Here is a 13,817-nt window from a genome sequence, read left to right as displayed (position 1 = left end):
GTACATCTTCCTTCTTTTTAGTTGCATGGTCAGTTGTTTTGGATTACGGCAGTAAGAATGTCAACTGAAACAAAAAGCTTGGTTGTTATCAAGTGATGTGAGATAGCAAGTGCCATATTTGCACTTTAACATGATCTTGAAATGCCTGGTTTAGGGAGGGAGGAAAGAGGCAAGGAGAACTTGAATAGCAACATTTTCTTAGGTGGATGTGAAAAGAAGAAGGAAAGGAACAGAGACTGGGAAAAAGGGGATATGGGGGTTGCTGGGAGACAGGTGTACTTGGTGATGAAAGTTAAGGGTGGAAGGCAGTGGGCAGGATGTTGAAAAGAGAGAATGAAGATTCATGACAGATCAGGTAGAAGCTAACAATCCCTCCTGCACAAGCCAGGAGTACGACTATACCTCACCCAGGGGCTCTGGTCCACGTACAAAATGCTCCTTCCATCCCTTAGAGGGTAGGTAGAATACTTTTTCTTACAGGTAGCAGGCTGTCCTCAGGCTTCTTCCTGCCTAAGGGTCTATATTCCCTCCTCAACACGCCACACACATTGTTGATAGGGCCCAGTCTGAGATCCTAATACTGGCCTGCAGCTTTGAAAGCACCACAGTGGTTAATTCCAAGCACAGGGGTAGCAATTGAGGAGGGCCCAGGTGGTATGCAGAAGCCAAAACGGGGAGGGCTTGAGGTAGGTTCCCTCTTCCCCAGGGCTGTCAGGTGGTCTACTCCTTGCATGCAAAGCAACTGGATCTTTGGCAAGCTAAGGCAACTTAGAAATACTGAAAGCTGAAAGCAAGATATGCAACACATTTGGGAATATCTCTCTCACGTTCAAGGATAAAATTAGCTGATCCCCTACCAGGGTACCTTTAGATTTCTTGTCAAGTATCAGTATAAAAATCATGTAAAAATACAAAATGTTTTCCTAACTTACATATACTATATATTAGTCAGTAGGTGGAAGTATATGTGGGGTGAAAGAGAATGGTACAATATGTCGGATCCCTTTACAAGAACCTCAGATTTTCAAATTGCTATTCCATGGTGAACTTAATTCAGAAAAGTGGTCCTACTGGGGACAAGGTTGTTCTCTGGAACTGTGCATGGAATTAATTGGTTAATGCATTTTAAACTAAAGTTCTACATGGGGAAAGTGGCTCAAATGCCATACCCACCCTCATGGAATGGAGTCCTCTACATAGACAATTCTAGTGGCCAGAATGGTGGCCCTGGTTTCAGACTGATGGCTGTTGAGTTCCTTCAGATCTGTCATTGCTTTGCATACATGAGAAACTCATCAGAGCATGATGCCCCTCTGAAATTAGGCATATCAGGAGAGGGGATAATAATAATGATCCTGTGGGGATAATGCTGACGTAGAAGGTGTTCCCTTGAGTTTGCATCGCTGACACCATTTCTCTGAGTGTGTTATACAAGTGGGATGGTTTGGATTATTTGAATGGAATAACATGATCACCCCTGGTATTGCACGTCTCCGATTCCAAATAAACACAATGGCAAAAAACTAGACAAAAATGCAGAACGAATAATTAACCGCACAATGTCACTGAAGTCATGCAAACAGGATAAAGAAAAAGATCTTTAAAAATGGGCAAGCAACAGACACCATAAATGAAAAGAAGGAAGGAAAAGAAAAAGCCAATGCATACAATTCTAAAATCATTCTTACCTTCTTCAGTCATTGTGTCATAATATTTTAGTTTTCCATATGATCCAAGTTCTACAACATCACAGTAAAAGACACAAAGATAAGGAACGAGCTATAATGCAAGAACTTTGTTTTTACACATTCTTAATTAATCAGATTCAGAGTTACACTGTCAAATTCCGTAATCGTAACTATATGGAGCTGTGCAAACGTGGGCCATGTGGCAACAGCTTTCATGGCCCACTTTCAGAAGTCACTTAAAATATATTATTCTACTGAGGGTAGGACGTGCCCTGTGTTGCAGAATATTTTAACATCCAATGAAACAGAATACTTGGCAAAGATACTTCACCCCCAGGGCTAGCCTAGCACTGCAATTTTTATAGAGGTGATACTCCAGGAGGAAGGATTGAACAGAGACAGTGTCCAGGCCCGTGGAAGCTTGAGGTCAGAGAGCTTCCTTGACCTAGAGCAGCAGCTTCAGAAGTTCATTGTGCAGCTTCTGTCCAACAGAACCACTTCCTACAGAATGGGAAAGCTACCTGGGGAATCCAAAGGGAAAACCAGGTTTTAAGCTTGCTTTCCTTTTTTTTGTCTTGGGATTCAGTGTTTAATAAAGAGTGTGTGTGTGTGTGTGTGTGTGTGTGTGTGTGTGTGTGTGTGTGGAGAGAGAGAGAGAGAGAGAGAGAGAGAGAGAGAGAGAGAGAGAGAGAGAGAATGAGAAAACACGAAATAGCCAAGCTGTTTTGGTCCCCAAACGGTTGCCCTTAAGCTTTCCTTTCACTTCTCATCTCTTATCTTGGACAGAAAACACTGAGTGTCATTTGTGCAGCAGGCTGGGATGAGCTGCTAATGGTGCCAAGCACTTCTGGGAGCAAAAGAGGCGTATTCCCAGGGAAGGTCACTGGACTCATGTGACAGAGCCCTGCAGCTGGCAGACCAAGGTGTCGCCTCCTGTGAGTGCAAGTGGCTGCTGGAAGGGCCGTATGGAAACCACTGGCAGGCAGGAACTGTTCTGTTAGCTGGTGGCCTGGTGGCTGGGGCAGGGGAAGAGGGAGCGGGGATGTACCATTTCTTTCTCCTTACTTCAGTTGTTTAAAAATAGAAAATTTTATTCCTGTTCTTCTGAAAATCCCAGATTGTTTTGAGCAACACTGTGAGCAGGTTAAAAATATTTTTCTTGGCCATGACAACACTCTCAATAAACTTCAAGAAAGTAATTAGACTCAAGAGATATTCTCGAGATTCTGCAGAATGCTTCAATGGCCCATTAACTTGGGCAGCTTCTGGAAATCCACGTATGAATTAACTTCTAATTGATGGGTTTGTGTACAAGATGAAGGATCTAGCTTAAAATGCAATAATAAATATTCTTGTTTTATTATTTATTATACATTCTCTATAAATTCCTTTTCCAAGATGAAGAATCTACCTTAAAAATCAATATTCTTGAATATTTATATTATGCATTTTCTATGTGTTCCTTTTCCATATGCCTAAAATTTTGTCTAAAGCTATTTTAATACACCCAGTACAAAATTATACCTCAAGGGAGAAAAATTGCCTCCTCTTCATGTTTCTACAAAATCTGCCTTTTGTTAGGTACATTACAAAAGATGCATGTGCTTCCATAAGAAATTTAATTTTGTGTAAATAAGACATTTTTCTCCCATGATTTGGTGATTACCTTCAGTGGAATATATTTTTTTCTGTTATTTTAAGACGAGCAGTCTATTATATACACAATACTGCACAAGTTTGGAATTCTGAAATAATCTAAATACCTTCATAAATATTAAACACATATTTATAGTAGCTTCACACATAATATATGTGCTTGTGTGTGTGATTTTGCAGTCAATTCATGAATTATATCAGCCAACTAATTTTTTTGTAAGTCTCGCTTCCGTCTCTAGGTAAAGTCATGAAATACACATCTGGCATTCACTATTGTTTGCTCAGGAAACAGAACATGGGTGGCTATGTGTTTGCAGAGTTGGCTGCCAACCATATTCTACACAGTGAAGATACTCCATTCCACTTTTATGGATTTGTATTTTCGATGTGAATGTCTTTGTAGGCACACAGCTGCTTTCATGTGTCAGTTTCAAATTGTCAAACATCTGTTTGTGGCAGATGATGCTGTTCTTAACCTCATCTTTTGCGGAACCAGGTATAAATAAACAAAATGATCAAATTGTTTAATTATCACTTTATATCGACACAGACTCGGAAATGTTCGTGTCTGGCAAAACACACATTCTTGCCACTGTGGCAAGAGGTTGACTCTTAGCTTCCTTGGATGACGGACAGGACAGAGGGGTGAGAACAAGGCACAATACACCAAAACGAGGTTAGAAGTGGTGAAATAAGAGTAGGGGAAGGCTGCATAACAGTGGAGAGCAACTCAAAGCACAGAGAGGAAGGAGTAGAAAGAAACAGTATCTGCCCGAGCGAAAGGAACCGTGTTTGCAGCTTACCAAAGAAAAGAACAGGGGAGGAAACTAGCCAGTTAGAGAAGAACCTTTCACAATGACTGCACCGGGATGGTGAGACAGGGACTTGCAGCCACATCCCGAGGGAGGCCACGCGGCACCTCCAAGAGCCAGGCAGCCCTCTCCCTGCACCGGGCCTGGGGAGGTGCAAGATGAGGAAAGAGACATGCAACCAGGACAAAGGTAACATGCATGGGCCAGAGCGTGTCCCACAGCTGCCTGGGGTCCTACAGCCATGGGCGCCTCATGGAAAGTGGCTTCAGCCACCCGCTGTTAATAGCTTGTGCCCAGGCCTGGCTTGGCTGAGAGGCCCAGGGAGGCAAGAATGAGAACTCACCTGCACAGGAACACAGCTTCCCATCAGCAGCACACTCCACATAACCAGTAACTGGGCACCTTCAATTTATTTGGGTTAGGACTCAAACTGGGCTTAATCCAAGCTGAGTTTCTTTAGGATCAGAGGGGGGGCAGTGAGGAAGTTCAAGACGGTATTGTTTTATCTCATCTAGTAATATTCATTGCGTCCACTGAGCTACAGGCAGCTAGGATTGGAAAAGCGACGTGTCACTGTGATGTCATTCTGGGCACCACCTTGCGCCTCGACTCTGTAATGTTTCTCTAGGAAACTTCTAGAGCCCCGTGGTTGGTGTTTGAGACGAGCCTGTAATCTGATGGTGAATGTCGCGCAGCATGGCAACTCTTCTTTCAGGTCATGTTGGATAGCTGGGACCCGGGCATCAAAGTTCTCATATTGCTAAGGGGATGGAAGCTTTCCTTAGTTTTCTGTCCACTTACTTTCGATCTTGCCAGAATCTCACTCACTGGCTTTAAACTACCTGTGAGTTCTTGTCTATACTTTACAATCACAAAATCAAAGTAAGGGTCTTGTCTTAAAGACTGTGTGAATAAGAATTAGTATTTTGGCTCCCAACTTCCTCCTTTCTTCAAATGTACTAGGACACAGATTTCTCCTTCCAACCTTGACTTTCTCACGTTTACTGTTGAGGCCTGTGGCATTCTCAACCTTGTCCCCACAAATCCCAGAGGTGGGAGCAGTTGAAAAATGACTTCTTACATTTGAAGCCTTGAAATTCTGATGTATAAAATGGAAAGTCAATAGAAGAATCTATTTTGAGTTTGTTTTGTTTGAATGAAAAATAGAAGTAGAGAAATCAATGAAAACAAGCATTTATTATTTAAGTGTTAGCTGGTGGGGAAAATAATGGTTGTTTATTTTTTCAAAGGGTTACCTTTAGTTTTGGTATTGGTTTGACGTGGGAGTGTGAAGACCTAAAAATTAAGGCTTTCTCAATAAAGATAGCAGTTTCTTGGTAAAACTGTTTAATAGTTATTAAAGCGGCAGGTACAAATTCTGGATTGCATTACACCTATGGGAGGATTATTTTCAGTAGTGTATGAAAGTTAAGAAAATGGACTTTGAAGGCAGGGTTGTAAATTTGGACCCAAGATCTGTTACTTTTTAATTTTTTTTTTTGTGGTACTGGGGTTCCTGGAAACCCTTCTACTTCTGGGCTACATCCCCAGACCCATTTTTATACTTTTTTATTTGGAAACAGGTTCTCGTAAGCCAGCGCAACTGGCTTCGAACCTGCACAATCCTCCTGTCTCTGCCTCCCAAACGCGGGGATTATAAGCGTGCGCCACCACGCCTGGCGACTTTTTAGATGTGTGACTTTGAGCAAGTTGTTTTGCCTGCTGAAACCATGGAGTCTTCACCTGTAAAGGGGCACAATAATTGTACCTTCCAAGACAGCAGTGATGGGTAGACAAAAGAATGACACATACTGGACAATCAATATAGAAAGCTGTTAGTATTTCAGGCACCACAAAGAAGAGTCAAGGAAAATCTGCAAGACAGGGAAAAGCGTGCTTAGAGAATGTGCTATTTTATACAGGCTTGTGGAAACAAATTTTCTACTACTTGTAGAGGTTTTAAATAGGGACATGTGGTTTAATAACAAGAGATATTACATCATGTGGGGGCCAGCATTTAAAACAGATCTCTTCACTAATCTTGCTTATCTATTCTCCTATATCTAAGAGGAATCAAAGAATAAACCTGGACCAGGGGAACAGGAGGTGAAGGGTGGGTGCTCCAGGAGCCTGACCCTCAGCGTTGTAGCTCAGAGTCTAGGCACTTTCCTTTTTAATTTTTGCATGTGAGCCTTTCTCTCCCACTAGATTGCCAGTATGTTGGAGGCAGAGACTCTATTCCTCTTTGGATTGTCCCAGTAGAACATGATACTGTGCTTTTTCTCACATCACATGCCCTCCTCACATTTGTTAAATAAAGTAGACAAATGCACAGCTCCCAGATGACAGGATGAATCTGGCTGGCTGAGTCTCCCTGGACTTGTTGGCATCAAGGCTGGCACTGATGGCTGAGGCTTTCCCACTGATGTTGCTATCACATTATAGAGGCTGAGTACAACTGGGTGAGACAGACCAGACCATGAGTTCAAAGCTTGGCTCTACTACTTGTGATCAGAGTGACCCTCTTTGAGACTCAGTCTCTTCTGTAAAATGAGGAAAAGAGCAATAAATAACTATTCTCAGGAGGAGGTTTGGAGGATCAGATGAGATATCTACAAAGCACTTTGAATTGGGATAGTACAAACATCTTTAATAATTGGCCCCCTTCTTTATTGTCAGGCAAATGTCCACTCCATGAACATCTAATTCAGCTCACGGGAAAGTAGTTAAATCCTAATCAAACACTAATTTTCTCCATAGGTGGGTAACAATCTATACTTTGACATGTGCAAGTCAACAAACCCCCCTGTACTTCTTCTCTTAAACACAGGAAGGCTCAAAAACTTTCCATCTGGTAAACACTGCCCTGGCTACCTTCCAGAACCACGTTTTGAAATATTAACATTTTGGCCTCAGGGTGAAGGTGTTTTGTCTATTTTATAGATCCGTGAACTTGTTTTTATTACTGAGTAAAAGTATTTGTTTTAAAGTTTGGTACATGGATTGAATGAGGGTTGAGTATTTGTAATTTCCTATCCTATGCCCTCAAACATAGCACTTATATTTGCGGATCTTAGGATTTAATTTTTTTTTTGTTTTTACAGAGTATCTGGGTTAAAATGGCGCTGCTACCTTTTTCCTCTTGTCTCCTTGCATAAAAAATATTCCTCACAATAAACATGAATTCTGATCTAAAAGATGTCTTTTAGTACAGCCCAATTTCAAGTTTCTTGTTTGATTTCTCCTCAAAGAAAGGTTATATGAACTACCAAAATAGTGGCTTTCCCTTAAATGACTTGTTTTGGCCATTATTCTTTCACATCAAATGTTCCTGCCAAAATAAGTAATTTTATTAACTTAAAAAAACCATACCTTAGGAAGTGGAGGTTAAATCAGGAAACCACCACAAATTCTCACTTCTTTCTCAAGTCAGAAGGAAAGGAATATTTTAACCTTCAAATTCTAAAACTCACTTAAAAAAAAAAAAACCTTTCAAAATACTGACTCATTGCAGAAGCTCTGCTTAGAAATTTGTGGGGGACTGATGATCATGTGCTGAACTTCCCTAAGAGGCTCTGAAATGTGTACACAGTTGCCTGGGGACAGCTGCACCCAATGTGTGGTACACACGTATGTCATACACAGAGTGTTAGCAGAGATGATTTTGCCCTGTGGAGTTCTTTGCACATGTGAATTTTCCAAGTCTATACTTAATGAGGACTTCTTTTTATTCTGAGATTAAAACTTCTCACTTAGGCTTTTGGAAGGAAGGTGAGAACTTTGCAAATGAAAATAAAGGGTTTAACTTGTTGGTCATTGCTATGGTTTGAATATGTCCTCCCAAACTCATGAAACTGAAAACTTGATTCCCAATGCAACAGTGTCAGGAGGGGTTTGGGCCATGAGAGTAGATCAAAGCTACAACATGAAGGGCTAGGGGAGTGGGTTCTGCCTTGCTCTCCTGCCAGGTGACCATGCAACATTCCTCCCCTCCAGAGGGCATCATCTTAGAAGTGGACAATCGGCCCTCACTAGAAACGAAATTCGCTGGTGCCTTCATCTTGGGCTTTCCAGTCTCTGGCACAGTGAGAAATACATTCTTGTTCTTTATAAATATTCAGTCTTAGACATTCTGTTATAGCAGCAAAACATGAACTAAGACAGTAGTCCTGAATCAGTTATTGAGTTTCAAGTAGGATTTATGAATAAATGAACACACACACACACACACACACACACACACACACACACACACACACACACACCCTCTATGTCTTAGAGAGCTACGAGACCTGGTTTTCATTCCCTCTGAATCCACCCCTTCATGAAATATTTACTCTCCCTTCTCAAGTTTCCTATAGACCCAGACACAGTGGCTTGTTGTTACAGCCATGTTTCTCTCTTCACCACATATACTTCCTTGTTCATACCCATATGCTGATCTGTTCTGAGGCTCTAAACTCTAAGAAATGATAATGACCCACTGATGGTCAAAGGACAAGTCAGAAACCCCCCCCAAAATCTGCCTAGTGCCTAGAACACATCAGGCATTCAGGAACAAGGCATCAGTTAACTATAAGGGCCACACGTGTAGATGGGGGCAAAGCGGGCAGGGAAAACAACAGGGAACAGTGGTTACTATGGAAAACAGAGAGTGGATGCCTAAAAAGAAGCAGCAGCTCCCTCTCTCAGGGGGAATTTAGGAAGGTGAAGTGTAGACAGATCTTTTCATTTTTCAGTGGAATAACAATATTCTACTTAATATCAGATATCTGGGTTTTTATGTGAAACCTTGATTTTTAAATCCTGACAACTAATTTCAAATAAAAACTAACAATATGGTTATATTTGGCTCATCAATTTGTAGCCCTTGGTTTAAGATCAGGTTGCTTAGTCCAATTTTCTTACATATATTAGTTGAATGAATAAATGAATGAATGAATGAAACCAGCCAGACTGCTGGAAGTGGAAGGAATTCTGGCTCCTTGCTTCAGAGGGTCAAGGACTTGGCTTGCTTCCTCATCCTTTTCAAAGCTTGCACTCTTTGCCTGGTGGAGGTACTATGGCACGCCCACCTCTGGCTTAGATAGAGTCTCCTTACCTCAAGCTCCTATGGGACCACCTTGCGTGTAAATCCCTTGTCAGAGCTGACTGAGCTGGGATGATTACATCACTAATTCCCTCTGTTATGAATATTTCTGCTCAGTTAGCTCTGCCATTATGCAAACCAAAGAGTGATTTTTTTCCTTTATTTGGGGGGTTCACATTTAATTTTGGCAAGGAATGGAAGTTGCTTATGAGGTGTAACCAATCTTAAAATTATCTTGCAGGAAACTATATGGATCGTGAAAAGTACAGGGAAGGCTCTAAAAGGTAGGTTAGGACCACAGAGGGAGGTGTCAATATAATTACGTGGGAATTATCATCCTTGAACAGTAAACAATAATGTGTGGTCATTACTGTGGATCATCCAGATGGTTCATAATAAAATGTCCAAGCGAGTCCCCAGATATTCCGACTTATAAATTTGTTACCTAATTTGCAGCCAGCTCCTCTGTGGTGTTGCTTAGCAATATCAGTGGTTGCTGATTTTTGTCTATTGAGGAGCTGACTCAGGCCCCATTTCACCATATTTTACATGCTCTGGATGATCAAGCAAGAAAAATGGGACTGGGATGTGCTGTTCTGCTTCCTTTTGAGATGAACTGAGGTGGGGAGGGGAGATACAGGATGGACTAAGCAGGTTTCTAGAAAAAATTTTAAAGTAAAAACAATGAGCAACCTAGGTGAGAAAATTAACCCTACACAGTATGGTTAAAAGGATTTCCTGCCTTTAATGATCATCTTTTAAATAGTATTATTTAAAATCTTGACAATAATCTTAAGAGAAGTTTAAACACTGACACTTTGTTAGAACACTTCTTTCCCCCATAGTCAAGAAGAGAAACACGGGATGCTATTGAGTGATAGATACACATGGATATCTACATGTGGAACCCTAGAGATCATGACTGGACACCTGGTACACTACTTCCTAGCCAGGAACCCTAGGGCAGGTTACTTAATGTCCTTGAGACTTAATTTCCACACTTATATAAATAAGAACAGTCATGGTTATAGGACCACAGGTACTCAACACATAACTGACATACTAAATACATGTTAGGTACTGTTTGGACTTTTAAAGCTCCAGCTGTTTTTTCTTCAAGTTAATGGGGAAACTTCCAGAAGATAGTGTTCTTCTGATCTTCACAAAATCAAGCTGTATCTGGTGTCAGAGGATCTGATCAGTATGATCCAGAAAAAAGACCTTGCAGGATGGCCTACATTTTGAAGAACAGATGTGAGTTCTAATGGAGACTTTGCTTCTTATATACTGTGTCACCATGTAGTAAAATACTCAGTCTTTCAAGGCCTTAATATCCTCATCTGCAAAGTGGGCTAGCTTTAGAATCTCCCTTACTGTATTAAGGGGCTTTGTGTGATTCTTTTGCATAATTTGTCATTAGGTGCATAAAGACTGTTGGTGTTATTGAAAGAAGGAACAAAGCAGGGAAAGAGATAATATAAAGGTCTTTATGTTTTCTTTTTCAAAAGGAATGCCCAGAAGAGATTTTATCTGGTCAGGAAAGTGGTACTGTCTAGTGGTCAAAGAGTGGGCTCTGGATTTGAGCTGGACTTCTTCTCTTATTACTTAACCATTCCAACCTCCAGTGTCTTTATCTGTTAAATGGTCAGGCCAAAATTGCTATTTTATAGGATTTTAATTTGGAAACAGGGTCTCTTAAGCCAGCACACCTGGCTTCAAACCTGCGCGATCCTCCTCTCTCTGCTTCCCAAGCCCAGGGATTACAAGGGTGCGCCACCACTCCCGGCGATATGTTTTATTTTGAAACAGAGTCTTATTGAGTTGTTGTGGGTCTCGTTAAGTTGCTAAGGCTGGCCTCAAACCTATGGTCCTCCTGTCTCAGCCTACCAAGTACTAGGATTACAGGTGTGTTCTCCCACATCTGGCTGCAACTATCATATCTTTAGGTAGCCTTTAGTCATTCTATAATAAGTCATTGAATTCTCATTTTTTTCTTTAAAAGAAGCATATTTACTATGTGCCAGGTCTTCAGGTCATAGATGTCTATCCATGATATGAGAGCTGATTTCCTATCAATCAGCTTTCATTTGAGCGAATGTTTTCAGAACTTGTATAATTAGGGGTTTTGCATTTTTTGTGTACTGGAATTTTATTACTTCTCCCAACCAACCTCATCCTCTAGAACCCTGTTTGGAGGTTCCCTCCTCCAGGCCACATTCCTGAATGACCTCCATTACTAGTGTACATTGCTTTCCTCCTGCCTGCTGTGCCAAGTATCCACCCACTTCTGTCGTGCTCCTTAAATGTACCTCGACCTACGTGCTTTCTACCCCATCGGGCAAGGAATTGCTGCGCTCGTTTTGTTCATGCCATCACCCAGCCGACTTCTTGGCACTCTGCAGGTGTTCAACAAATGCTGCTGAACTGAATTAAAGCTCTACTCAAAGTGCCTGCTAGTCTTCTCCAGCCAGTTGCCTTTGGAATCCCTGGCCATTTTAGTGTTAATAAACAGTAGTCGACCCTACAGGGTCAACTCTGCTGCTCTAGCATCTCCGTGGAGTGGAGGCCTGTGAAGTGGAGAATGTACGCGGCCGTGACCTCTGGTGTCCCCTTTCATGGCTTCTGTCATGTCGGGGGTATTGCATCATGCAGATGAGCCATCTGGACAGTCCCAGCACACAAAAGACAGAGTGGCAGCGCTGGCCGGGCAGTGGGGACTCTGGGGAGCAGCGTGGGTGCTGCTCGCTGGCTGGACAGTGCCTTGGATGGACTCCTGGTTCTCATCTCCTGGCCTGACTGCACCCGGCGGTTTCTGCCAGGCAGAGAGGATCAGAACTGAGTTACATCCAGCCATTGGCCAGCAGGGCTGAGTGTCTACCCTCTGACACATGAAGCATCATGTAATGTTCTTAGAAAAACATGTATGGAAAGCGTTCTAGGGGATGAAGGGAGGAATAATGAAATGAAAAAACAAAATTCTGATCATCCAAGGGAAGATAAAAGCCAGGGGTAAGAGAGAAATGTGACAAGGCAAAGATTTTGAGGAGGAATGAAACCGAGGGAAAAGAGACTGGAAGATGATGGGAAATGAAGGCCACTGGCGTGGAGGTAATCGAGAGTAAAACTCTCCTTATCATTATCCATTCAACACCACAGTACTGTCCTGGATGTTATTTTCCTGAGCATTTGGATCTGACCCCAATAGAAACAATCACCCAGAAGTAGGAAGAACCTAAAGGAGGAAGAGTGCGTATGCAGCCCTCTAAGTTTTGTCTGTTCCAAGTACAAATCCTTTCATCATTACTCCAATTTAAATACTACATTGCATGAGTAGGGCTATCTAAATGAGTTTAAAACCCAGGAGGCAGAACCAGGCGTGGTGGCGCACGCTTGTAATCCCCGCGCTTGGGAGGCTGAGACAGGAGGATTGCGCAGGTTCAAAGCCAGCTTTGCTGGCTCAAGAGACCCTGTTTTCAAATAAAATATAAAATAGGTCTGGAGGTAGAAGGCCCCTGGATTCCATCCCCAGTACCATTAAAATGATAATAATAATAATAATAATAATAATAATAATAATAATAAAACAAACCCAGGAGGCAAAGAAGGGGTGGAAGATTAAGACACGCTTCACAAACAGTCAATTATGCACCTGTGAGGAAGCAGCAAGCGGCAGCTGGTGAAGCCGGGAGCTGGTGACGCGGAGGGAGGCACAGTCTCCCGCTTGCCCCAGTGAGCCAATCGCGGCTGGCCCATGGGTGTTGCAGCAGGATTAAATATTTAATGCAGTAATTGCTTTTACAGATTTTAATCAGTACGTCAGAAAAAAAACAACTTTTTTTTTTTTTCCTGTTGAATAGTTTGAAGTTATAGACCCCAGTCAAATCCAGACCTTTTGGAAAAAAACAAGTATCATGTCATGAGATTTCCTTCTCACTGTACAAAAGGCAGAAAAAAAAAATGCAAAACCCCTAATTATACAAGTTCTGAAAACATTCGCTCAAATGAAAGCTGATTGATAGGAAATCAGCTCTCATATCATGGATAGACATCTATGACCTAAAGACCTGGCACATAGTAAATATGCTTCTTTTTAAGAAAAAATGAGAATTCAATGACTTATTATAGAATGGCTAAAGGCTACCTAAAGATATGATAGTTGCAGCCAGATGTGGGAGAACACACCTGTAATCCTAGTACTTGGTAGGCTGAGACAGGAGGACCATAGGTTTGAGGCCAGCCTTAGCAACTTAACGAGACCCACAACAACTCAATAAGACTCTGTTTCAAAATAAAACATATCGCCGGGAGTGGTGGCGCACCCTTGTAATCCCTGGGCTTGGGAAGCAGAGAGAGGAGGATCGCGCAGGTTTGAAGCCAGCTGTGCTAGCTTAAGAGACCCTGTTTCAAAAAAAAAAATATATATATATATAAAATATATATAAGGAAATATATATAATATAATATATAATATATAATATATTATTATATTATATAATATATAATATATATAAATATATATATATATATATATATATATACAAAATATATATAAGACATATATATATGGGTCTG

The 13,817-nt window shown here is 41.5% G+C and overlaps 1 protein-coding gene across 3 annotated transcripts in view; it reads right to left on the bottom strand.

Annotated features, from left to right (window-relative positions):
- SLC24A2 (solute carrier family 24 member 2) overlaps positions 1–13,817 on the bottom strand; it is a gene marked incomplete at both ends in the record, with an annotated part of 267,757 nt that overhangs the window by 73,467 nt on the left and 180,473 nt on the right. For 2 of the 3 annotated variants that reach the window (XM_080708529.1, XM_080708530.1), the window contains one exon: positions 1,689–1,739. The exons of the other annotated variant lie outside the window; for it this stretch is intronic. In XM_080708529.1, the coding sequence (XP_080564655.1) occupies positions 1,689–1,739 (51 nt within the window). The remainder of the gene's footprint in view (positions 1–1,688; positions 1,740–13,817) is intronic. 3 annotated transcript variants of the gene reach the window in all.

The sequence above is a fragment of the Muscardinus avellanarius genome (assembly GCF_963383645.1).
Source record: "Muscardinus avellanarius genome assembly, chromosome: 13".
NCBI lineage: Eukaryota > Metazoa > Chordata > Mammalia > Rodentia > Gliridae > Muscardinus > Muscardinus avellanarius.
Note: the sequence above shows the minus strand (reverse complement) of the source record. Positions and strands in the feature narration are given on the sequence as shown.